This window comes from Nerophis lumbriciformis, linkage group LG34 (genome assembly GCF_033978685.3).
Source record: "Nerophis lumbriciformis linkage group LG34, RoL_Nlum_v2.1, whole genome shotgun sequence".
NCBI lineage: Eukaryota > Metazoa > Chordata > Actinopteri > Syngnathiformes > Syngnathidae > Nerophis > Nerophis lumbriciformis.
The window spans coordinates 19,923,935-19,951,309 of record NC_084581.2 but is presented as its reverse complement, the minus strand read 5'-3'; the positions used below and the strand labels follow the sequence as shown (position 1 = coordinate 19,951,309).

Below are 27,375 nucleotides of genomic sequence, written 5' to 3'. Positions count from 1 at the left end.
AGGCCCTGTCTCCCCTGGTTTTAAGTCTCGTCTTGGACACCACGAGCTGGAGCTGGCTCTCGGACCTCAGAGCGCGCGCAGGATTGTAAGTTTGGATGAGGTCCGAGATATACTGAGGTGCCAGTCCATGTAAAGCTTTAAAAACAAACAGCAAGGTTTTAAAATCAATTCTAAAATGAACAGGGAGCCAGTGCAAACTCTCAAGGATTGGGGTTATATGCTGGCGTCTCCTGGCCCCTGTTAAAAGTCGTGCTGCCGCATTCTGGACTAACTGCAACCGGGAGAGAGCTTTTTGGCTAATGCCAGCATAAAGTGCATTGCAGTAGTCCAGGCGACTTGAAATAAAAGCATGCACGACTTGTTCAAAAAGGTTAAAAGATAAAAACGGTTTTACCTTTGCTAAAAGACGAAGATGATAAAAACACGATTTTAAAACGCCATTGACTTGTTTGTCAAGTTTAAAATCGCTGTCTATAGTGACGCCAAGGCTGGTGACTTTGGGACGCACATAATTTTGCAATGGTCCCAAGTCAGTGAGGGCCGGACCAAACACTAAAATTTCCGTTTTTCCCCTCATTCATTATTAAAAAATTCTGGGCTAACCAAGCCTTGACGTCGCATAGACAGTTGAGAAGGAGTGTCAGGGGGCCGTGGCCTTTTAATAAATGAAGAATACATTTACTTGTTAGCATTAGCATTCTGTTCACTCGGGTTTAGGCTAATAACTACACAAAGGGAGTGTCACTGACTACTTTTACGAAGTAAATAGTTAATAGTGGATGTCATTTACCTTCATTCTACTCGTGTGCTGTGTCCTTTATTTCACATTTCTCCAACAAAGTCTCAGAGTAGTAAGCAGCTGAGGTCGTTGCTTTGAGTCCAGCTTCATACTCCTCCGTAAATATGTTTAAAAGAGTCTTTCCACTTCTCTCGTAGCTTCGCGTATGAAGTTTGTAAAATTAATAAACAACATTAAACTGCATATAGTTCGAAGACTATGGCTGAGTAAAAACACTGCAAGATAGTTCCACTGATCAGAAGTTCCAGCAAGTCAAAAGTTCCTTTTGTTCTTCTTTCTCTCCGTTGTCAAGTTTATTGTAACAGAAACACACAAGAAATAAGACATAAACAAGTTGTCTAGCATTCTGTAACGTTCGACAGCACATCCCACCCCCGAAAAGGTTCCGGGAACCTTCTAAAAGACCCAGTTCGCTGGCAGGAACCCCTAAGAGTGCCCGAAGAACTATATATACCTGGGTAGTTTTTGGTGGAAACACATGGGGAACTTTATTTAAAGGGAGAATTTAATGTTTAAGTTCCTGCGGTAAAAAAGGACCTAAAGCCTTTTTGTTTCCTTTTTTCTGAGGAATGTAGAGAGCAGCATATCATACACTGTCTTGTGTAGCTTATCATGATCATCAATCAATCAATCAAAGTTTATTTATTTAGCCCTTAATCACAAGTGTCTCAAAGGGCTGCACAAGCCACAACGACATCCTCGGCTCAGATCCCACATCAGGGCAAGAAAAAAACTCAACCCAATGGGATACAATGAGAAACCTTGGAGGGGACCGCAGATGTGGGGAAACCCCCCCCCGGCCCCCCTCCCCCCTGGGCGACCGGTGCAATGGACGTCGAGTGGATCTAGTTAATAGTGTGAGAGTCCAGTCTATAGTGGGACCATCGTGAGTGGAGACAAGTCAGCAGTGCAGAGACGTCCCTAACTGATGCACAGATGAGTGGTCCACCCCGTGTCTCGACTTTGAACAGCTATCACTTCATCTGTGGTCACCTAATAACCTCTCCATGCAGGAGAGGGGGGCAGAGCAGAAAATAAACGGCAGATCAACTGGTCTAAAAAGGTCGATTTAAAGGCTAGCGTATACAAATGATTTGTAAGTTGGGACTTAAATGCTTCTACTGAGGTAGCATGATGTGATGGCACCTCTATTTGTCTGCAGATATCTGGGAATGGTGAGCCTAATGTCTGTTTTCTTCCTCTTGAGTTCAGTGAAAAATAGTAGCGAGCAGCATGGCATGCATTATCTTCAATGGCTTAGTATGATGTGATAGTGCCTTCATTTGTCTGCATATTTGTAAAAAAAATATGGGCCTCCTCTGTTTTTTTCCCTCCTGAGGTCAGTGAGAAATGATAGCGAGCAGTATGTCATGCACTATCTTAAATAGGTTAGTATGATGTGATAGTGCCTTAATTTGTCTACAGCAGGGGTGCACATTACGTCGATCGCGAGCTTCATGGAGGGTGTGTCAGTCAATCGCCAGCCAGGCATTAATAAAATAGACCTACTAATTAGCTATCATCAATCTTCACCAAGACGTCACTTTCGTCCCTTGATTGACATTCACGGCACACGAGAGTCTTGTGAGATGATGCTCGCTGCTCCGAGCTCATTATTAAGAAAAAAATGAGCGATATGAGGGCGGGAAACACTTTTTATTTCAACAGACTCTCGCGCCGTACCTGCCGTCAAAACTCTCAAGACCGACTGCACAGTTCCTGTCTTCACAATAAAAGCGCTGCTTCATCCTGCCTGCGCTAACAAAATAAGAGTCTCAGAAAGCTACGGAGTTTTCCGTCAATGTATTTCTTGTAAAGTGTATAAAAAGGAGTATGGAAGCTGGACAGATAAGACGCCAAAAACCAACCACTTTCATGTGGTGTTGGACAGAAAGGAGGACTTTTTTTCTCCTCCATTTGAAAATGCGGACGTTATCATCACTGCTGTCTGATACAATCAATGCAAGTCATCAGAATCAGGTAATACACCAACTTATACTGTTGTCTTCATGAAAGAAAGGCATCTATATGTGTTAAAGTTAAAGTCCCAACGATAGTCACACACACACACACACACACGAGGTGTGGTGAAATTATCCTCTACATTTGACCCATCCCCATGTTCACCCCCTGGGAGGTGAGAAGAGCAGTGAGCACCAGCGGTGGCCACGCTCGGGAATTATTTTGGTGATTTAACCCCCAATTCCAACCCTTGATGCAATGAGGGAGGCAATGGGTCCCATTCTTTGGTATGACTCGGCCAGGGTTTAAACTCCCAACCTTCCAGTCTCAAGGACGGACAGTCTATCCACAAGGCCACTAAGCAGGTTTAAGTATTTAAACACCTTTAACTTGTTAACAACAACGTCTCTTTCATAAATAAATAAATATAAATTATATATGTGAATGAGGTAGACCCCCTCGACTTGGTCAATTGAAAAGTAGCTCGCCTGCAGAAAAAGTGTGTGCACCCCTGGTCTGCAGATTTGTGAAAATGTATGCCCAATAGAGATGCGCGGTTTGCGGACACAACCGCGGAGTCCGCGGATTATCCGCGGATCGGGCGGATGAAATTAAAAAAACTAAGATTTTATCCGCTCGCGGGTCGGGTCGGGCGGATCAATTTTTTTTTTTTTTTTTTTTTTGCGGGTGGCAGTTAAACCAATTCGGAAATATATATACATAGTTAAATGTTGTTACCCACATACGAAAAACGAGCAGGCACCTGCTGCATATGCCACAACAGAAGAAAAAAAAAGAAAAGAGATGGACACTTTTACGGAGCGGAGAAGGGACGCCTCGCCGGGGTCCGGGACCGAGGCCCCTTCCCCCGAGAGGGCCCCACCGGGAGCCGTAGCTGAGGCGATCCGCGAGAAGGGCCCGACGCACGTCCAGGGTCACTACCGCGCCCACCGCACCGACACCCCGCCTCGTCCGCTTTCGCCGCGGCCGGCGTCACGCGCAGCAGGTAAGCAGCTTACCTGCCCGCCACCCCCGTGGCCGGGGGCTCGTAACATGGGTCACTCCGCGCGCTCCGCCCGCGCAGCTTACCTGCTTGCCACCCCTGTTGCCGGGGGCGCGTAACAGGGGTCACTCCGCGCGTAGTGCGCTCATGAAAGGGGTGGGGCTCACCCTGGTTGATATAGAGAGCAGGACGGTGGCCATGGAAGTTGGAACCCGCTAAGGAGTGTGTAACAACCCACCTGCCGAATCAACTAGCCCTGAAAATGGATGGCGCTGGAGCGTGGGCCCATATCTGGCCGTCGCCGGCAGCGAGACGCGCTTGGAGGTGCGCTCAGCGCGGCTCCCATATGATTGCGCACTGGTGTGTGTCTGGGTCGTGACAGCGTGGCACGCGAATGTCTGTGCATTGGAGCAGTCTCCTTTCTTTAACAGGCAAAAGCTTTATAACCTCACCATACCTGCCAACTTTTAAATCAGAAAAACCTAGTAGCCAGGGTCCAAGGGCCGCAGGCCCCGGTAGGTCCAGGACAAAGTCCTGGTGGAGGGTTCAGGGCTTCGCCCCCCGACGCAAAATGACTATTAGCATTCAGACAGGTTAAAATGTTGCTAAAACCATCACTTTTCTATCAGTCACAGTGACTTTTCAAAACAAAAATATTACAGCAAAAATCATATGGGTTGATTGACATGTTTATTCTGTAAGCTAACTTCAATAGTTTGAAATTATTTTGACAGTTAATGCCAGTTATCCTGTCAACCTTTCACAAGACTTCAATTTGTTAATTGAAAGTATAAATAGTATAAACACTTTTTACAGTATGTCGTGCTGTGAAATACAGCCGACAGGATTGCGCATGCATGGTGCAGGAGAACAAAGGACTTCTTTCATTTAAGGTTTGTGATAAACCATCAAACTCATTCGTTAAAAGGACTCTATAGTAATATAAAGCGAATTTTTCTGGACATTATCATGCAAGAAAAGTTTATTTTTGGGATCGCGATCACCGCGTAATGATTTTTAAAGGTTGCATTACATTATTAACTGTCCCATGTGATCAGCCAGTGCGATTGGAAGTCCATGCTCAATTATTGCCTCCGTAAATAAAACTTCGGCATTTATCACATCCAAAGAATCTGTTTGGGCGACGAAAAACGTTGAAAGTTTTCCACTTGTATCGCTAGCAACGGCATTAGACTTGTGTTTTTTTGTCCCAACGTGGTCTTTTACATCGCTAATTCCTCCGTGTCCGATCGAAAAATCTTGTCTGCACAAGGTGCAATTCGCGTAGTTTTCACCCTTTTTTTTCATTTTTTTATTAATATTAGATATATAACAACGGGCGGATGGTGGGCGGATGCAGTTCTGCTCAAACGTTACATCGGGTGGATGGCGGATGGTTGACGACTTTCTGACGCGGTTGCGGATGAAATAATTGCCTATCCGCGCATCTCTAATGCCCAATGTCTTCTGTTGTATTACACTTGAGTTTAGTGAACTATAGTAGAGCGTAGGGTTGTACGGTATACCGGTATTAGTATAGTACCGCGATACTAATGAATAATTTTCGGTATTATACCGCCTCGTCGTCGTCATCACGTCGTGACATTGCTGGTTTACGAGCAGACGAGCATGTTCGGCAGCGCACAATCACAGAGTACTTACAAGTAGACACAGTGTGTAGACAGAAAAGGGAGAACGGGCGCATTTTGGCTTAAAAAGTAAAGATAAAGGTGAAGTTATAACACTGAAACGCCCTCAGGAAGAGGTGCTTTAAGACATGGCTAGCTAGCTAGCGGCTAAAGTTCAGCCCCTGTCGGCAGTGTTTTAGCTACTTCTAAATCACTAATCCTCGCCTACATGGCGACAAATAAAGTATGTTTCTTACAAGTATCATCCCAGGACGAGGAATAGCTAAACATGCTTCATTACACGCTGTAGCTCACCGGCGTCAAAATGTAAACAAACGACAATGATATCAAGTACAGGAGCGTATCTAGTCGATACTACTATGATTACGTCAATATTTTTTGGTATCACAACATCTTCTTTCGTTTTTTGTTTTTTTTATATTATGTTTATAAACTCAGGAAATACGTCCATGGACACATGAGGACTTGTAATATGACCAATGTATGATCCTGTAACTACTTGGTATCGGATCGATACCTAAATGTGTGGTATCATCCAAAACTAATGTAAAGTATCCAAACAATAGAAGAATAAGTGATTGTTACATTTTAACAAAAGTGTAGATAGGACATGTTAAAACAGAAAGTATGGATGGAATGGAAGAATGGATTAATAATCCATTTTTACAGTTTGTCCTTCATAATTTTGACAAAATAGAATGATAAATGACACAATATGTTACTGCATATGTCAGCAGCTAAATTAGGATCCTCTGTTTGCTTACCTACTACTAAAAGACACGTTGTCTTGTATGTTCACTATTTTATTTAAGGACAAACTTGCAATAAGAAACATATGTTTAATGTACCCTAAGATTTTTTGTTAAAATAAAGCCAATAATGCAATTTTTTTGTGGTCCCCCTTATTTAGAAAAGTACTGAAAAGTACCGAAATACATTTTGGTACCGGTACTAAAATAATGGTATCGGGACAACACAAGTAGAGAGTAGTATATCATGCCCTATATTGAATAGTTATTTCAAGTACAATGTGTGTTGGGTTAAGTTTGCTTTATATAAAGAATTTTAATGAGAGAAAAATGTGCAAATAGTTTTGCTCTGTGGCTTCATTCCCTGAAATGAGGAAGGGATTAAACGTTTAATCCCAGACAGACTTGATCGGGAGCCACAGGCTGATGATCACCAGTTGCATCAGCGCTGCTTTAACGCGGTATCAATGAAATAAACACAAGCTCGTCAGCAGCTAAAGTGGTCCACTAATAACCAATGTATTCTACATGTTTATCAGCTTGACTCAGCGAGTGGACAGGCTTATGATGGAAAAAATGTCATCCTCTGTGTACCAAAGTTCAGGCTGGTTATTACCTGTCGCATGAATGTCAAATGTATCAGCTATTTTCCCTCCAATCACAGGGTCTTATAATATCTTCTCTCTGCCGTCTCCCATCCTCTTTCTACCTTTCTTGCCCCCGGATGCCGTTCCTCTCCAGCTCATAATTGGATTCGAGTCTGGCATCGTGGTCCTGTGGGATCTGAAATCAAAGAAGGCCGACTATCGCTACACTTATGATGAGGTAGGCAAACCTTATTTCCCTTTCTCTTCCACCAGAGCTTTCCCAGTCATTCCTCCGTATCTTTTAATGCGAAGGCTGGAATTGAAATTACGTATTCATGAACAAATAGGCTGTATAACTGTTAGCAGAGCGCAGTAGTTTACTCCAAGAGCAGCTGGTGTCTGAAAATATATAAATACATCAGTGTTTCAATACGTTTTAGAAGTGATGATTGTAAAAAAGGAGGCTGCGGGATGAGTTTGTACTTCCTACTCCATCTCTGAGGGAGGAGAAGGAGACTTCATAATGCAGAAAAGCAGATTTGAACTGTCCTTTTTCATTATGTATGACTTAAGGGTTGTGCAAACAAACATGTTTTGTACAACAGACTAGCATGCATTCATGTTCCAACAACTTTCTGTTCACTTTTTTTCAGCAGGCGGCAGAGTAGGTCTATAAATAAAAGAAAACACAATAATGTTGAGAGAGTGCCGTGATGCCCCCTGGACCTGTGTCAAACCTTATTGGTTTGCTTGCAAAATTGTATTTCTGCCCGTGCATGTGCAATATTTGCCAGGTGTGTTAACTCAGCCAAGTGCAACGGGGAGGAGAGCGAGTGTGTGTGTGTGTGTGTGTGTGTGTGTGTGTGTGTGTGTGTGTGTGTGTGTGTATATAAGTGTTTCGGTGTGTTTGCATGCGAGGCAAAAGCGCAGTAGAAAGTGTTCAGTAACAAAGGTGTTCGCGTCATTCAATATACTGCATCATGAGCTTAATTTAAGGAAATTTTGTGGTAACTAGACATCGGTAAAAAAAACACTAATTACCACTCCACTTCAACTCAAAGACAGCAAAAGTAAATTTCAGATGGTTAATAATCAATTATTTGTATTTTTCAAACCGACCATTGTCTTCTTTTTGAGTCATTTCATCTGATCAAGCCTTTTTTTTTTTTACATTTCACACTACGAAATAATGAAAACATTTCAAGCTGATATCGGTATCGACCAATACTCAAGGGTCCAATATTGGTAGTTGTATCGGGACACCCCTACTTATTATATTATTGTAGTACATAACTATACATTTTCCTTAGGTTAGCATTTTTTTTAATCATTATAATAATGGTCAGAGTGTACATACACTTGTAAAGAACATAATGTCATGGCTGTCTTGAGTTTCCAATCATTTCTACAACTCTTATTTTTTTGTGATAGAGTGATTGAAAAATATTCATGAAGTTTGGTTATTTTATGAATTTATTATGGGTCTACTGAAAATGTGACCAAATCTGCTGGGTCAAAAGTATACATACAGCAATGTTAATATTTGGTTACATGTCCCTTGGCAAGTTTCACTGCAATAAGGCGCTTTTGGTAGCCATCCACAAGCTTCTGGCAAGCTTCTGGTTGAATTTTTGACCACTCCTTTTGACAAAATTGGTGCAGTTCAGCTAAATTTGTTGGTTTTCTGACATGGACTTGTTTCTTCAGCAGACTTTGGGAAGGCCATTCTGAAACCTTAATTCTAGCCTGATTTAGCCATTCCTTTACCACTTTTGACGTGTGTTTGGGGTCATTGTCCTGTTGTAACACCCAACTGCACCCAAGACCCAACCTCTGGCCTGATGATTTTAGGTTGTCCTGAAGAATTTGGAGGTACGGTAATCCTCCTTTTTCTTTGTCCCATTTACTCTCTGTAAAGCACCAGTTCCATTGGCAGCAAAACAGGCCCAGAGCATAATACTACCACCACCATGCTTGACGGTAGGATTCACCTTTTCTCCTCCACACATATTGTTGGCTATTTTGGCCAAACAGCTCCATTTTTGTTTCATCTGACCACAGAACTTTCCTCCAAAAGGTCTTATCTTTGTCCATGTGATCAGCAGCAAACTTTAGACGAGCCTTAAGGTGTCGCTTCTGAATCAAGGGCTTCCTTCTTGCATGGTAGCCTCTCAGTCCATGGCGATGCAAAACCTGTGTTCCAGCAGCTTCCAATTCATTGCAGACCTGCTTTTTGGTGGTTCTCGGTTGACTCATGATCATCCTGACCAATTTTCTCTCAGCAGCAGGTGATAGCTTGCATTTTCTTCCTGATCGTGGCAGTGACAAAACTGTGCCATGCACTGTATACTCACAAACAATTGTCTGCACAGTTGCTCCTATGACCTTAAGCTGCTTTGAAATGACTCCAAGTGACTTTCCTGACTTGTTCAAGTCAATGATTCGTTTTTTCAGATCTGTGCTGAGTTCCTTTGACTTTCCCATTGTCGCGTTTGTAACCGAGTCTAATGACTGCATCACATGAGCCTTATTTATATAGGCTCAGAGAAGTCCACAGGTATCGTCAATCATAATCACTCACAGTAAGTTAAGAGGCCATTCCATGAAGCTAATTTTATTTGATTGTAACTTTTCTACAGCACCAAAATTGATCATGTATGTTGCTGTATGTATACTTTAGACCCAGCAGATTTGGTCACATTTTCAGTAGACCCATAATAAATTCATAAAAGAACCAAACTTCATGAATGTTTTTTGTGACAAACAAGTATGTGCTCCAATCACTCTATCACAAAAAAGTAAGAGTTATAGAAATTATTGGAAACTCAAGACAGCCATGACATTATGTCCTTCACAAGTGTATGTAATATTTTGTTTAATGTATGTATTTCAAAATGACAAATATATTTTCTTTGGAAAAAAGGGGCTTTGTTTTGGTGATGATCCGGGGAAATACATTTTTGAAAAATTATTAGATGTTGCTGCCAAATCAAAAGAGGAGGGGGACCACTTTTGTATTTCAAATATTTAATCAGACTAGTCACAGTTTACAAATAAATATAATAATGGTTAATTACCATTTGTAAGTTGGCCCAAAAAGCCCACTTTCCCTGTATTCTAAACAAAAAGAGAATGAATTGCAGGTACTTCAAGCTTCTGCTCCTGCGTGATCACACAGAGGTTTGGCTCTTCATGATGCTCATGCGTTACAAATGACAACACGATTAATAGAAAAACGATATTGTGTTTGTAATGCACAATATCGCAGTGGAGTACTGTGCGGATGGTTAGTTGTCACCAACGCTATGAAAGCTCCTTGTTTAGTGCTTGACTTTGTGGTGTTTCTGCGGCCGGACTGGCTCGTAATGGAAGTTCCCACAGTGCGTTTATCAGGGATTGAGCTCATTCATAAAAGGCGAGGACACACCCGCACGCAGTCAACATGAACACGGACGTACAAAAGGGCTGTTTAAGATAATGAGATTATCCAAAGACTCTCGCTGGTGGTCTCCCCCTCTGTATTACTATATAAGCATGCAGTGATAAGAAGAGGAAAGGAAAGTGGATTCTCCTCACACGCATCTTTTCCTCTTAGATAAGCTAATATCCTCATACTCCTCTTGGGGCATTACAGCCTCCAGTATTGAATCCCCCCCGGGGGCTTATCTCAGCTCTCCAAAGCCCTGCAGTGACACCTCTCTGGAGACCTGGAGGTGGAGTCGGCGGGACCTCCACAAAGGAGCTCTTTGCTACTCTCAGGAAGTGACCCTTGAGCGCTCTCTTTGCTCTCATGAAACATCTTGAGGTTATTCCCCAGCGGTTAGAAGCAGAATGGAGTGTGATATCTTTTAAAGTTGAATTTCTTCCCACACCAGCGCGCAAGGACAAAGAGGACGACCATTTAACGTATCGCTGCGCCGCATCACCAAGCGTTGATTGCCAATTGACCTTTACTTTGTTATTGTTGTGGACACATTAATTACATTGGATGAAGCAACATGCAATAGACACTCACCTAAGAATGATTTTTCAGCTTCTTGTTGGCACTTGCTGTGCTTATTCAACTCTATAACAAAACACTACTAATTCCGCATGACTTTAGGAATACAATCTTTTGGGGGGTGTCATTTATTTTGTCATTCTGCAACATGCTATCACACTAACTTAGGAGGAAATTGTACTCAAAGTAACTGAAAGTAATAATAAAAATAGAAAAATAAAATGAGTCAATCAATCAATGCATGTAATAATAGATGTTTCATATGTATGATTATTCATAATTTTTTAGGATTAAAAAAAAATATTATGTGACTTTGTAGTGAGTAAACATGTTGAAAAAATCACATTAATTTAAAAATAAATGCATTTTAATTACAGCAAGGTGGTCTTGCTGCTGGGCCTTAGGCCTGTCGCACCTCCACCGGTGCCTGTGGTGGACTGTGCATGGAAGGGACGTCCTCTTCCCTGAGGCAGGCCTAAACCTGACCGCATACCAGAAAAGGCTTTGCTGCAGGGTCTTCAACTGGGGACCACCTCTCATTGATGTTTCGCCCCTTAGCCCTCCTGGTGGCGGGGCAGTGAACAGGGACGTCTCCCTGACACCCCCTGCAGCAAAACCTACTTGGATGTTGCTCCCCAAGCCTTGTCGCGTCGTTTCAGCCAGAGCCATTGGCTAGCTTTCTCTGCTACTTCTGAAAGCTCCTTGGTGGATCTGCTCAGGGTGGCTCCACGTAGTCCCAGGTCCTTGAGCAGGCGTGGTGTTGTTCTGCCAACAAAGCCTCTGGCTCCCACCTCCACCGGGTACAGCCTCACACTCCATCCACTTTCTCTGCACTCCGCGACCAGGTCTGCATACTTTGCCTTCTTTCTCTCGTAGGCAACTTCCAGTCCCTCCTCCCATGGCACTGTCAGCTCAATCAGTACTACTGACTTCACAGCTGCAGACCACAGCCCCACTTCTGGTCTTAAGGTGGTGCTACATATCTCCTGTGGGAACTGGAGCTGCCTACCCAGGTCCACTTCCATCTTCCACGCCACCCCTGGTGTTAATAGCTTGAGAACATGCTGGAGTGAGGCATTGATGGTCCCGCAGAGGTCGCAGGATTGCTCTGTGCCAAGCCAATGGTGGAGGTTTTTAGGGCTTGGGAGGGTGTCGTATGTTGCCCTGATGAAGAAACTGAGCCGAGCCTGTGGCAGTTTCCAGAAATCTGCCCAGCTGATTGCTCGGCTCGAGACACCCTCCCAAGTTGTCCACCTCCCCTGCTGCCCCTGTGCCACAGACCTTACTCTGAGCTCCTCCTGCAATCCTTGGTGACCTCAGCAACAACAAGGTCCTTCCTCTCCTTCCTGCCTGCCTTGGATCATAGGATGGGTGGATCGCTCCATCCAAGGCCTGCCCAGATCGCTCCATCCAAGGCCTGCCCGACCTGTCTGGACCATGCCCACGACTTCTTGGTGTTGCAGTCTCCCCATCGCCTTCTGGACCTCCTCCTTGGCCCTCCACTTCCCTCCAGTCTCGACTCTGGCATTTGCATCCGCTACTGCCCTGTCGGAGGAGTCCCTTAGCTCCATCACCAGCCTTGCCTTCTCCTGCCTGTAGCCCAGGGTGATGGATTTCAGGGGTAGCTGGAGTGAGTTCCATCCATACAGGCCAGCAGCTGAGAAGCACCGTGGCAGGCCAAGCCATTTTCGGATGAAAGAGTTGGCTTTTGCTTCCATCCGGCTTACGGCTGATGACGTGACTTCGCACAGCTTCAGAGGCCACATCATCCTTGGGTACAGGGTGAAGTGGTAACACCACAGCTTGTACTTCCCAGGTAGATGGCTTGCATCGATTTTGGACAGGCCCTCTGAAAGCTGCTGGAGGATGATTTTTCCCATGTCCTTGTCTGAGAGACCAGGTGTATAACGTCTTCCCAGGCTTCGGATGGGCTGATCCACGATGCGTGGGATGTCTTCTCCGCTGATGGTGAAGGTGACTTTGTCGTTTCTCTCCCCCTTTTGCATTGAGAGGCTCCTTGACTTCTGAGGCTTGAACTTCATCCTGGCCCAGGTGATCAGCTCATCCAGCCTCTTAAGTAGCCTGGATGGGGCGGTTTGTAGCAGGCAGGTGATGTCGTCCATATAGCTCCTTAGGGACGGGAGCTTCTGGCCTGCAGGCAGCCGGACACCACCCACCACCTGCCTTGCCCCGATCAGGATGACCTCGAAAGCTGCCACGAAGAGTATGGGGGCAATGGAGCATCCCATTGCGATCCCTACCTCCAGTTGTTGCCAGCCAGTGGTCCTGATGTTGTCTGGGATGTAGAAGAATTCCATGGCATAGTCTATGAGCAGGTGTGGCACTGACCCATAGGCATTGGCTAGATCTAACCATATGACGTGCAGATCTGTCTTCTCCCTCTTAGTGGTCTGGATCTGTTCCCAAATCATAGAAGCATGCTCTACGCAACCAGTTAAACATGGAATCCCGGCTTTCTGGCAGCTGGTGTCAATGTAGTTGTTCTCTGAGAGGTAGCTTGTCATTCTTCTTGCCATCACAGAAAATAAGACTTTTCCCTCCACATTCAGTAGGGCTATGCTCCTGAACTGCTCGATGGTCTTAGCGTTCTGTTATTTGTGAATAGAAACTGCCACTGCCCTCTGCCATTCGGATGGTATGGTCTGCTTAGTCCGGGCAATTCTCATCAGGGTCCATAACAGCTTCAACGCTCCTGGGCAGTTATTATACAGCCTGTACGGTATTCCGTTCGGGCCTGGTGTTGAAGCAGATCTTGCCCGCTCGATCACCTGCCTGACCTCGCTGAGCTTGGGTGGTGATGTATCAAACAGGGCTGATGGTTCTGAGGGTCTGGGCACATATCCTGGGGAGCCTAGCGTGTTGTTCCTTGCTGGGTTACTGTACTGAGTGTGGATGTGCTCCTCCAGTTCTTCTATGGAGATATCCAGGGTTCCACTTGTCTTCTCCTCAAGGAGCCCGCGTGCATGCCAGAATGTATTCCTGAAGAAACTTGACCTTTCCTTCTCTATCCTTTTTCTCCGTCTTCTGATACGTTCTGCCCTCCGGAGGTTAGCGAGGCGTCTTCTGATCTCATCCCAGAGAGCTTTCAGGCCCTCCTTCTCAGACTCCTCTCCCTTCCTCCAACACTTGTGGAGCTGCCTTCTGTTTGCCACCAGGTCATCATCTCTTTCTCCCTCCTTCTCTTTGGTCTTATTGTGGCCTCTCTGATGGTCACTTCGCCATACCTGTTGCTGCATTCTTCATAGAGGATTTCCGCGATAATACTTATTAAATAAAACAGTGTAAATAAAAATACACAATTAATGAAATATAAACAATTCAACAAAATGTTCATAGAAAATAGTAAATAGTAAACAGTGCCACCAGTCTCCCCGAATGCGCTTCAAAATATTTTTGTATGTATAACATTTGTGCTGTGTGTGTGTGTGTGTGTGTGCGTGTGTGCGTGTGTGTGTGTGTGCCTGAATATATATGTATATATATATATTTATTTATTTAATTTTTTTTTTTTCCCGATTATCTAATATGTTCCAAAGAAGCATACAGCATTTTCATCAGAAGACAAAAAAACTGAGAAAAGGTATACACGGTGAAGGGCAGACAAGCACAGCAAGAGACGTGGAGTTCTCCAACTTTCAAAATAAATAAATTAATGAATGAAGCGTTTGTATGCAGAGACATGGTTCACACACCGAGGCATATTTGGCCCGATCTAATGGTTCATAAATCGAAAAATTGCAAATAGAGGGGTTGATAAATCAAGGTTTTGATGTACGTCATTCTACTGTGTTCCACTTGTTTTGTTTGTTTTAATTAGAGCAGCTCTTAGTCGACATTTCATGAACGCTTATTGGCGTAGCCTCTTGTGAAAGTGCTGACTCAGAGCTTTTTTTAATGTAAATTGGCAATTGTGTGTGTGAGAGTGTCATTATCCAATTTGTGAGAGTCGTCCTAATGTCATAACTGGTACTGTTTGACATCCACTCCAGTTAAAGCTCAGTGCAGTTTCACTGTCTATCACAGAATGCATTGACTATATGAATATAGTTAAAAAGTATGGTTAATTGGAGGTGCTGTGTGACGTGCATCCTGTTGAACTTGTACACTAACATCCCTGCGGTTTCCTAGGCGATCCACTCGGTTGCCTGGCACCACGAGGGCAAACAGTTCACCTGCAGTCACTCAGATGGGACGCTGACCATATGGAACGTGAGAGGCCAGGGCAAACCCATACAGACAATCACCCCCCACGGTAAGGACAAACATTGAAGACGTCTCCTCACATGCCCCTCGCCCACAACTGTTATGAGGATTATTGTCAGTTCAATGATGTTATAGCTGTGTTTGCCCAGTATCTGCACATGCACAAATTAGCTGCATGTTTCTTTTCTTTGTCCCCTCACTACCTTCTGAGCTCTCGGAGGACCTTGAAGAAGCAGAAGTGGAAGAACAAACAGAAGACGTTTTAAGAAGTTCCTTGTTTTGTGTTACGGAAAAAGACTGGCGAAAGGATTTGAGCGCTCCGGCTTTTTAATTACTTGTTTGTCCCAATGCGGCCCGCATAATTACTTTGGTATTTAATGTCCAATTATGCAAATTCCTTTGACAGGTTCAAGCAAGGCTTATGAGTTCTTTAATTGTCTTTTTTTAAATCACTGTTATTTACAAATACGCGTCTTTATTATGAGGCCGGCCTCTTTATGTGTGTTGGGGGAGACGACGAGCACTTTGTGTCTGCACAGGTCAGCATTGATTTCATTGGACTGTGGTTCCGCTTTGAACTGCTCTACATTCTTTTGCTGGAGTGTGACTGTATTTTAGGTGCAAATGCTGGGCAGTAATAGGAGCATCAGTAGGAAGGAGGGAAGTGGTCCAAGATGGAGGCCACTCAAGTTATTTGTCTTTGTTCTATTTCAGGAAAACAACCCAAGGATGGAAAGAAGCCAGAGCCTTGTAAACCCATTCTCAAAGTGGAGTACAAAACCACCAGGATTGGGTGAGAGCGCTAATATATCACAAATATACAGTGCATCTAGAACAGGGGTGTCAAACGTACGGCTCGCAAACAGGTTTTATCCGGCCCGCGTGATGAGTTTGCTGCTTTTTCTTTGGGCGAAAGAAACCGCTGTTCTAAATGGGTCCACTGGATGTCACAATAGCAATTCTGTTAGGCAAGCAAACGGTTTATACCGGGGCCAAGCAAGAAGTACACAGTAAAGGGTGACTGTGGCTCATCCTTCTGGACCCACATGAAACTTAAAACCTGCCGTTTTATGTCTTCTGCTTCGAACACATCGTCATTTGGCACCCTCGTTGCCCCAAAATGTCTGTCAAACACAAGAAAAGTGAACTTAACCCTTTTGAATAGTTTTTACCTCCGTTTCTTACGGTTTGTTGAGTTAGCTCTAGATTGATAGGTGGACATGACAGAGGAGGTATTTGATACCTAGAAGAGTCTACATGTTGTGTTTTTGTTCAATCCCAGAAAGACTGTGACTTAAAGTTTATTCCTGGCTTTGTAGATACACTGAGACCAAGTCAAAGCTCATTGTGTTTTTGAAACTGCACCAATTTCCTCAGAATTTTCAACAAATTTGAAGTGTTTTGTCCAGAAGATTAATTGAAATGTGTACCCAAAAGGGACTAGCGGTAGAAAATGGATGGATGGATGGATGAATGGATGGATGAATGAATGGATGTACGTTTTCAGAATATGCTTGTTCTATTTTTGGCCAATGTAAAACAAAGAAAACAACCTGTAGGTGTCTTTATTTTGAAGTTATCATGCCTGGTTTTACCAGTCCAACCGACTTGGGAATAGATTTTCCTCCATGTAGCCCCTGAGCTAAAATGAGTTTGACACCCCTGACCTAGAGAGTATTCACATCACTTCACTTTTTCCACATTTTGATATGTTACAGCCTTATTCCAAAATGTCCTTTGTTCTTAAAGTTCTACAGACAATACCCCATAATGACAATTTGAAAAGGTTGTTTAAAACTAATAAACTACAAATCAAAGTAAGTATAAGTATTCAGAGCATTTGCTCAGTACTTTGTTGATGCACCTTTGGCAGAAATTACAGCCTCAAGTCTTTTTGAATACGATGCCACAAGCTTGGCACACCTATCTTTGGCCAGTTTTGCCCATTATTAATTGCAGCACCTTGCAAGCTCCATCAGGTTGGATGAGAAGTGTTGGTTTTCATCCAGGATGTTTTTGTACATTACTGCATTCATCTTCCCCTTTATCCTGACTAGTCTCCCATTTAATGCCGCTGGAACAACATCCCCACAGCATGATGCTGCCACAACCATGCTTCACTGTAGGGGTGGTATTGGCCTGGTGATGAGCAGTGACTGGTTTCCTCCAAACATGATGCCGGGAATTCACGCCAAAGAGTACAACATTTGTTTCATCAGACCAGAAATTGATTCTCATGGTTTGAGAGTCTTTCAGGAGCATTTTGGCAAACTTTTACTAAGAAAAAGATTCTGTCTGGCCACTATACCATACAGGCCTAACTGGTGGATTGCTGCAGAGATGTTTGTCCTTCTGGAAGGTTCTCCTCTCTCCACAGAGGAATGCTGTAGCTCTGACAGAGTGACCATCGGGTTCTTGGTCACCTCTCTGACTCGACTAAGATGAATGCAGCAATGTACAGAGACATCCTGGATGAAACACTTTCCATCCAACCTGATGGAGCTTGAGAGGTGCTGCAAAGAGGAATGAGCAAAACTGCCCAAAGATAGGTGTGCCAAGCCTGTGGCATCGTATTCAAAAAGACTTGAGGCTGTAATTGCTGCCAACAAAATATTGAGCAAAGGCTATTTTTTTGCTTAAAAAAAAAACTTTTCGCATTGTCATTATGGGGTATTGTGTGTAGAATTTTAAAAACAAGAATGACTTAATTCTATTTTGGAATAAGGCTGTAACATAAGAACATTTGGAAAAAGTGAAGCACTTTCCGGATGTGCTGTATGATGCAATATCTCTTCTTGTTGGTCAGCCAAGTCTCAATATTATATTACTATTATGAAATTCATCTTAGTTACTAATATTACTGAGAATATGTAAGAATAACTAAACTCTGCTTCTTTTTACTCCCTTTGGAACGTGTAACGTGTAACAATAACCACATGATGTTTTTAATGTCCTAAACAAATGAACCCCAAACGACAAATGCAGATTGTCTTTTTGTTTCATGTTTCAATATCTGCTGCAACCTGTTAAACACCCAATTATCTTACAGTAAGTCACAATTCTACAAGGAATGAATATTTGAATGGGGTTTATCATGGCCGCCATCTTTAGCGTGCATGTTGTCAGTGTTGAGAGTCTCTTTGTGTTTGCTTGTCTAGGGAACCTTTCATCATCCTGTCCGGTGGTCTGTCCTACGACACGGTGGGCAGGCGGCCATGTCTAACGGTCATGCACGGGAAGAGCACGGCCGTCCTGGAGATGGACTACCCTATAGTGGACTTCCTCACGCTCTGTGAGACGCCGTACCCCAACGGTGTGTATCCTCCAGCTTTTCTGCTTTTTAATTATGTAGCAGAATTGTTTGCTGTTTACCGCGCTGCTGTAATGAATCACAAATTTCCCAAGGGGACCTACTTTCTTTATGCGACGTGCAGGGAATCACTTATTTTCTAATGCAGTGCACAATAGCTTTCCGTCTAAATTAAATTAGCATATTTGATGTTTGTTTTAACAAGTGTCTGTGAATGCAACATAATCTTCAATGTAAAGCCTTGTGCAGCATCGTGTGGCACATTCACAGCTGCAGGATGGATTAGTTACGTAATGGCGAGCAGCGACTTCATTATGTCACTGCGAGCCAGCTGATCTCATCTCATAATAGACATCACAATCCAATGTGTGTGTGTGTGTGTGTGTGTGTCTTAGCATTAATATGTGAGGAAGAGAGACACCCGGCATACCAGAAGACACAATAGACTGAAGCTAATGTTCAAGTATTATTCACTACTACACAAATAGTACTTTCTATGATGTCTACAAACTTTATGAGACTTCTCCTTAGTAACCTGACTCTCGCCAGATCCTTGTAGTTCGCTGAGCTCCACACAAGGATCTGGGAGTTCTCAATAGGAGATGTATTTCAGAAGACGGGGCCTCGTGAAAAAATAATTGTATTTGATTGGATAAACCACTTGTCCGTTAGCTTGAATGACGTGCTACTTCAACCACTCACATCGAAATCAACCCGTGACGCTGATGAGAGCGACGCTGCGAAATCCAAAACAGAACAGCCGACATATTGGATAACGACAGAGTGAAAAGTTCTCTGTTCATCTTTTAAATAATTCATATTTGATAGATTCGACAAAACAGTTGCAATAGCAGCGAGGGCTACGTGCCGCCATTGTTGTTTGAATCAAACCGTCGCTTCGGCGCTACGTCCCATCTAGGAAATCCCGCCCGGCAATCCTGATTGGTTCATTACTAGAAGGCGGGGCCTTGTAAAAACTATAATCGTATTTGATTGGATAAACCACTTGTTTGTTATCTTGAATCAGAGTTTTTCAACCTTTTTTGAAGCAAGGCACATTTATCTCATTAAAAAATCCGGAGGCACACCACCAGAAGAAAACGTTAAAAAATGAAACTCCACCAGGTCGTCGTGCCTTATTTTGAGTTTGTTGGTGTTTTCCTGTGTGTCGTGTTTTAGTTCTTGTCTTGCGCTGTTATTTTGGTGGCCCTTCCTGTTTTGTTGGTGTTTTCCTGTGTGTAGTGTTGTAGTTCTTGTCTTGCGCTGTTATTTTGGTGGCCCTTCCTGTTTTGTTGGTGTTTTCCTGTAGCAGTTTCATGTCTTCCTTTGAGCGCTATTCCGCACACCTGGTTTGTGTTAGCAAGCAAGACTATTTACATTGTTGCTATCCTTCTTTGTGTGGACATTGTTGATTGTCATGTCAAGAACGGATGTACTTTGTGGACGCTGTAAGTTTTTGCTGTCGTCCAGCATTCTGTTTCTGTTTACTTTGTAGCCAGTGCAGTTTTACTTTCGTTTTGCATAGCCATTGCCTTTCCCTTTCGTTAATTTTTGGTTAAAGCATTACATACCTTTTTACCTGCACACTGCCTCCCGATGTGGTCTGCATATTGGGATCACAATAAACCATCCTTGTCTCACCCGACACATTCCGACTTTTACAAAGCAATTAACTACCTGCTGCCACCTACTGACATGGAGTATTATGTGGTTACCCTGCTGAGTTTTACACAGCACAGACACTAAGCAACGGCACATTATTTGCAGATTATAATTATTGATTTGCAAAAAATATTTTTTGGACCAATTAGGTGAAGTTGCAAAATTTCCCACGGCACTGGAGGCACAGTGGTTGAAAAGCACTGTCTTGAATGACGTGCTACTTCAACCACTCACATCGAAATCAACCCGTGACGCTGATGAGAGCGACGCTGCGAAATCCAAACCCGGTCGAAAGAAGAGCCAAAACATCCTTGCCATCAATAAATGCCTTCAAAAACGTTCTCTGTTCATCTTTTAAATAATTAATATTCGATAGATTTGACAAAACAGTTGCAATTGCAGAATCTATGTCAGCACACGACGCAGCGTTGTTGTTTAAATCAAACAGTCGTTTCGGCGCTACGTCACATCTATGAAATCCCGCCCTGCGATCTTGATTGGTTCATTATTTTTTGCGATCTGGAAGGAGTTTGCAATTCCTTCGAACCCAGATCCTTGTGGAGCTCAGCGAACTACAAGCGTCTGGCGAGAGTCAGGTTACATAGAAAGTGTATATAGCTTTTTTTTATTTTGCCGTTGTTGACAAATAATTAATTGTAGTAATTAAATAACGGCCGTATCGCTCAGATACTCAAATGGTGAGTGGTTGTTTAACTTATTTTTACACTTGCATCACCGTTAATAATTTATTAGTAGTAGTAGTCATTTTATTTCAGACCCAGGGGGATCCATATCACAGAAGGAAAAAAGAAAAACATACAACGATAAAACCCAAATAAAAGAAATACAAGCAGAAATAAAATAAATAAAAACTTGTATAAATGTTTTTAAATATTAAAATTAAAAAACATATATATTATTATTATTATTAAATGTTACTTAAATCATTACCTGGACACTGGAAATATAATGATTAAATGGAAATAAGTGAATATATTATTACCCACACCAACAAAATGTATTATTTATATTATAATGTATTCATTTAAATTGATGTACAGTATCTGTATTCTATCAATTTCTACTAAAGATTGCAGTCCTTAATTTAAAGTAAACATTCCAAACAAATACAAGAACGCATAACAAATATTTGTGATAAATTAATACATATTTAATGTATGACTTTACATTGATGTACAGTTGTTGTATTCTATCAATTTACACCAATATTGTAATTCTTAATTTAAATTTAACTTTTAAAAGAAATAAGTAACACTTATTTCAATAAATAAATACATATTTGATGACATATGAAAGCATAACAAAACAAATGGTAAATGACATGTTAAATGAAAAAAAATATTGCTACATAATTAATAAATCATAAAAGATAAACGTATTAATTTCTTAAAAAGAAACAAAATATTAGGTTAGTTCAAAGTGGTTGGAGATGAAGCATGAAGATGATTGCTACTATTAAATGTGCCTGGATAAAAAAAAAACAGTTCCAGGTCGGGATGGTAATCGAAAACTGGTTCTTGTTCAGAGCCAGTTCCCAGTGTATGAATTCCTTAGAATCTTTTGCAATTTTTTCAAACAATACCCTTAATGGGGCAGCACGGTGAAACAGGGGTGAATACGTGTGCCGCACAATAAGAAGGTCCTGGGTTTGATCCCCGGGCTCGGGATCTTTCTGTGCGAAATTTGCATGTTCTCCCTTTGACTGTGTGGGTTCCCTCCGGGTACCCGAGCTCCCTCCCACCTCCAAAGACATGCACCTGGGGATAGGTTGATTGGCAACACTAAATTGGCCCTAGTGTGTGAATGTGAGTGTGAATGTTGTCTATCTGTGTTGGCTAGGGATGGATATCTTCACCTCAGAAGCTGATTCGATACGCATCTCGATACATGATCACTGATAGGATACAGTAACAATACAATGAAGCCTCCTGCCGATGCGATGCAATGCGATTCACTCCTATTCTCAATACCATGCGATTCAAAAAGATTTCATAACGATACAACATAGACCTTACAGAGGTGTTCAGCTCAATTAGTTTTTTTATGATGCTGTACCATTCAATTCAGAAATGCTTAAGTCTACATCCAGCCTCTTGCCTCAGAAGCTTAACTCTGCCTTACTATCTGTATGAACTTGAAGATTGCATTTCACATTGCTTTTTTGTGTGAAGCAAACCAACACACCTATTTAAAAATGACAATTCACTATTTCCAAATGAAATTATATTTTATTATTAAGCACTCCTTTCTGCTTATTATGTTATTTCATTTTGTTTTGACAAAACATAACTCAATTGTAGAGTGTACTCTCCACTCTTTTCGCGTTACTTAGAGATTCCATTACCTCCGCTTTTACTTAAGTGTAGAGATTAGGTATTTCCTTGTTGGAAAAGAACCGCCTTTGGGGTATTTTCTACCTGGGGTCAAAAGCCTTGGCCATGAACTTATCCCTCGTTCTCCACAATGCTATATGGCTGCATGCCTTGACATATGAAACGGCGTTGGTTAGCGCCAGTGATCGGGTGGAATTAGCTGCCAAAGGCTTATTTTGTCCAAAGAACATTGTGATGGTCCTGCTGTTATCACTACTAGAGCTTGGCGTGGCTGCATCGGATTCCGCACAATCCAAACTTGTGGGTATGGGGGCAGCGGCTGAAGTATCCACGAGGTATTGTCTCTTTATGTGTGTAGCGAGGTTTGTCATGCTACTCACGTATTTGATAGATGCACGGCATTCTTTACATATTGCATGTGTCTTATCAATCTTACCGTCTTTCTTAAAAAAACCGAAGTAATTCCATACGTTTGATTTATGCAAGTTTTTGGGAGCATCGAATATCTCATCACCGTCATCCATGTTGCTGAGTTTCCTTCTGTGCCCGCCCTGGAAATAGGACAGAGTCAGGGCTGCCAATCAGATCTCGCCATAGACCTCCATGGAGCTCATGTGAAAAATAAACAACAGAGACTGTATCAAACTAGTTGCTATAACAAGTGACACTGGGCTGAGCAGGAAATAATAGAACATATTAATATCGATCGGATGCATGAATTTAACCGATACAAAGAGGCAAGAGCCGATGTTTATCGATGAATGATGGAATGTACCGGTGCAGTCGCATCGCAAGTGAATGATTCAAACCACCGGTGCGAATCTGTGAAACTGTCCATCCCTAGTGTTGGTCCTGCGATGTGGTGGCGACTTGTCCAGGGTGTACACCGCCTTCCGCCTGAGTGCAGCTGGGATAGGCTCCAGCCATCCCCACAACCCCGAGAGGGACAAGCGGTAGAAAGTGGATGGATGGATGAATGGATTCCCTTAACGATTATTGCGGGAGAATGACATCATTACGCAATTTGCCGACATTTTACAGAAAAGATTGCATTAGCGCTCCTAAATAATTGCTAGGTTGCTATTTCCTCAAGAGGAGGACATATGAGCAATATGCTGAAACATTTGAACACACAGCATGCAATGACGCGTTTTTGAACTGCGCCCATTAGAGATGCGCGGTTTGCGGACACCGGATTATCCGCGGATCGGGCGGATGAAATTAAAAAAACTAAGATTTTATCCGCTCGCGGGTCGGGTCGGGCGGATTAATTTTTTTTTTTTTTTTTTTTTTTGCGGGTGGCAGTTAAACCAATTCGGAAATATATATACATAGTTAAATGTTGTTACCCACATACGAAAAACGAGCAGGCACCTGCTGCATATGCCACAACAGAAGAAAAAAAAAGAAAAGAGATGGACACTTTTACGGAGCGGAGAAGGGACGCCTCGCCGGGGTCCGGGACCGAGGCCCCTTCCCCCGAGAGGGCCCCACCGGGAGCCGTAGCTGAGGCGATCCGCGAGAAGGGCCCGACGCACGTCCAGGGTCACTACCGCGCCCACCGCACCGACACCCCGCCTCGTCCGCTTTCGCCGCGGCCGGCGTCACGCGCAGCAGGTAAGCAGCTTACCTGCCCGCCACCCCCGTGGCCGGGGGCTCGTAACATGGGTCACTCCGCGCGCTCCGCCCGCGCAGCTTACCTGCTTGCCACCCCTGTTGCCGGGGGCGCGTAACAGGGGTCACTCCGCGCGTAGTGCGCTCATGAAAGGGGTGGGGCTCACCCTGGTTGATATAGAGAGCAGGACGGTGGCCATGGAAGTTGGAACCCGCTAAGGAGTGTGTAACAACCCACCTGCCGAATCAACTAGCCCTGAAAATGGATGGCGCTGGAGCGTGGGCCCATATCTGGCCGTCGCCGGCAGCGAGACGCGCTTGGAGGTGCGCTCAGCGCGGCTCCCATATGATTGCGCACTGGTGTGCGTCTGGGTCGTGACAGCGTGGCACGCGAATGTCTGTGCATTGGATCAGTCTCCTTTCTTTAACAGGCAAAAGCTTTATAACCTCACCATACCTGCCAACTTTTAAATCAGAAAAACCTAGTAGCCAGGGTCCAAGGGCCGCAGGCCCCGGTAGGTCCAGGACAAAGTCCTGGTGGAGGGTTCAGGGCTTCGCCCCCCGACGCAAAATGACTATTAGCATTCAGACAGGTTAAAATGTTGCTAAAACCATCACTTTTCTATCAGTCACAGTGACTTTTCAAAACAAAAATATTACAGCAAAAATCATATGGGTTGATTGACATGTTTATTCTGTAAGCTAACTTCAATAGTTTGAAATTATTTTGACAGTTAATGCCAGTTATCCTGTCAACCTTTCACAAGACTTCAATTTGTTAATTGAAAGTATAAATAGTATAAACACTTTTTACAGTATGTCGTGCTATGAAATACAGCCGACAGGATTGTGCATGCATGGTGCAGGAGAACAAAGGACTTCTTTCATTTAAGGTTTGTGATAAACCATCAAACTCATTCGTTAAAAGGACTCTATAGTAATATAAAGCGAATTTTTCTGGACATTATCATGCAAGAAAAGTTTATTTTTGGGATCGCGATCACCGCGTAATGATTTTTAAAGGTTGCATTACATTATTAACTGTCCCATGTGATCAGCCAGTGCGATTGGAAGTCCATGCTCAATTATTGCCTCCGTAAATAAAACTTCGGCATTTATCACATCCAAATAATCTGTTTGGGCGACGAAAAACGTTGAAAGTTTTCCACTTGTATCGCTAGCAACGGCATTAGACTTGTGTTTTTTTGTCCCAACGTGGTCTTTTACATCACTAATTCCTCCGTGTCCGATCGAAAAATCTTGTCTGCACAAGGTGCAATTCGCGTAGTTTTCACCCTTTTTTTTAAATTTTTTTATTAATATTAGATATATAACAACGGGCGGATGGTGGGCGGGTGCAGTTCTGCTCAAACGTTACATCGGGTGGATGGCGGATGGTTGACGACTTTCTGACGCGGTTGCGGATGAAATAATTGCCTATCCGCGCATCTCTAGCGCCCATCTCATCCCAGGCAGCAGCAGTCATAAAACAGGTGCTCACAAAACACTGCCTATGTAATGTTAAGGCTATTACCTGTAAAATGGAAATGAATAACTTCTCATTTAGATGAGTTAGACGTGACATTAGCTGACTGGTTTCGAGGCGGGCAGTAATAGCTGCAGCTCATGTCTGCTGCTAGCTTTCACCGCGGCAGGGAAGCGTACACTCAGGCCAGGAAAGACGAACGTCACCGAGAAGTGACTTAAGTTTGCTTGCAACCGTTTGCCACAGTAGATGCTCCTTTTGGTAAGCAGTAGGGTTGTACGGTATACCGGTATTAGTATAGTACCGCGATACTAATGAATCATATTTGGTACTATACCGCCTCTGAAAAGTACCGGTCCACCACCCCCCCGCGCCCTCGTCATGTCGTGTCATTGCTGGTGGTACGAGAGAGGGGCATGTTCGGTAGCACACAATCACAGAGTACTTACAAGCAGACACAGTGTGTAGACAGAAAAGGGAGAACGGAAGCATTTTGGCTTAAAAACTAAAGATAAAGGTGAAGTTATAACACTAAAACGCCCTCAGGAAGAGGTGCTTTAAGACATGGCTAGCTAGTAGAGATGCGCGGATAGGCAATTTATTTCATCCGCAACCGCGGCAGAAAGTCGTCAACCATCCGCCATCCACCCGATGTAACGTTTGATCAGAACTGCATCCGCCCGCCATCCGCCCGTTGTTATATATCTAATATTAATAAAAAAAAAAAAAAAAGGGTGAAAACTACGCGAATTGCACCTTGTGCAGACAAGATTTTTCGATCGGACACGGAGGAATTAGTGATGTAAAAGACCACGTTGGGACAAAAAAACACAAGTCTAATGCCGTTGCTAGCGATACAAGTGGAAAACTTTCAACGTTTTTCGTCGCCCAAACAGATTCTTTGGATGTGATAAATGCCGAAGTTTTATTTACGGAGGCAATAATTGAGCATGGACTTCCAATCGCACTGGCTGATCACATGGGACAGTTAATAATGTAATGCAACCTTTAAAAATCATTACGCGGTGATCGCGATCCCAAAAATAAACTTTTCTTGCATGATAATGTCCAGAAAAATTCGCTTTATATTACTATAGAGTCCTTTTAACGAATGAGTTTGATGGTTTATCACAAACCTTAAATGAAAGAAGTCCTTTGTTCTCCTGCAGCATGGCCTTGCTTTGTGTTTGGTGCGCCATCCTGTCGGCTGTATTTCACAGCACGACATACTGTTAAAAGTGTTTATACTATTTATACTTTCAATTAACAAATTGAAGTCTTGTGAAAGGTTGACAGGATAACTGGCATTAACTGTCAAAATAATTTCAAACTATTGAAGTTAGCTTACAGAATAAACATGTCAATCAACCCATATGATTTTTGCTGTAATATTTTTGTTTTGAAAAGTCACTGTGACTGATAGAAAAGTGATGGTTTTAGCAACATTTTAACCTGTCTGAATGCTAATAATCATTTTGCGAGCAAGCAGGTAAGCTGCGCGGGCGGAGCGCGCGGAGTGACCCATGTTACGAGCCCCCGGCCACGGGTGTGGCGGGCAGGTAAGCTGCTTACCTGCTGCGCGTGACGCCGGCCGCGGCGAAAGCGGACGAGGCGGGGTGTCGGTGCGGTGGGCGCGGTAGTGACCCTGGACGTGCGTCGGGCCCTTCTCGCGGATCGCCTCAGCTACGGCTCCCGGTGGGGCCCTCTCGGGGGAAGGAGCCTCGGTCCCGGACCCCGGCGAGGCGTCCCTCCGCTCCGTAAAAGTGTCCATCTCTTTTTTTTTTTTTCTTCTGTTGTGGCATATGCTGCAGGTGCCTGCTCGTTTTTCGTATGTGGGTAACAACATTTAACTATGTATATATATTTACCAATTGGTTTAACTGCCACCCGCAAAAAAAAAAAAAAAAAGAAAAAAAAAATCTAATTAATCCGCCCGACCCGACCCGCGAGCGGATAAAATCTTATTTTTTTAAATT

At 43.3% G+C, this 27,375-nt stretch overlaps 1 protein-coding gene across 7 annotated transcripts in view; it reads left to right on the top strand.

The window, feature by feature from the left end:
• The window catches only part of stxbp5a (syntaxin binding protein 5a (tomosyn)), a 260,924-nt gene that overhangs the window by 164,565 nt on the left and 68,984 nt on the right, over window positions 1-27,375 (top strand). For all 7 annotated transcript variants that reach the window (XM_061929527.2, XM_061929526.2, XM_061929525.2 and 4 more), the window contains 4 exons: window positions 6,904-6,987; window positions 14,899-15,022; window positions 15,688-15,766; window positions 18,132-18,286. In XM_061929527.2, the coding sequence (XP_061785511.2) occupies window positions 6,904-6,987; window positions 14,899-15,022; window positions 15,688-15,766; window positions 18,132-18,286 (442 nt within the window). The remainder of the gene's footprint in view (window positions 1-6,903; window positions 6,988-14,898; window positions 15,023-15,687; window positions 15,767-18,131; window positions 18,287-27,375) is intronic.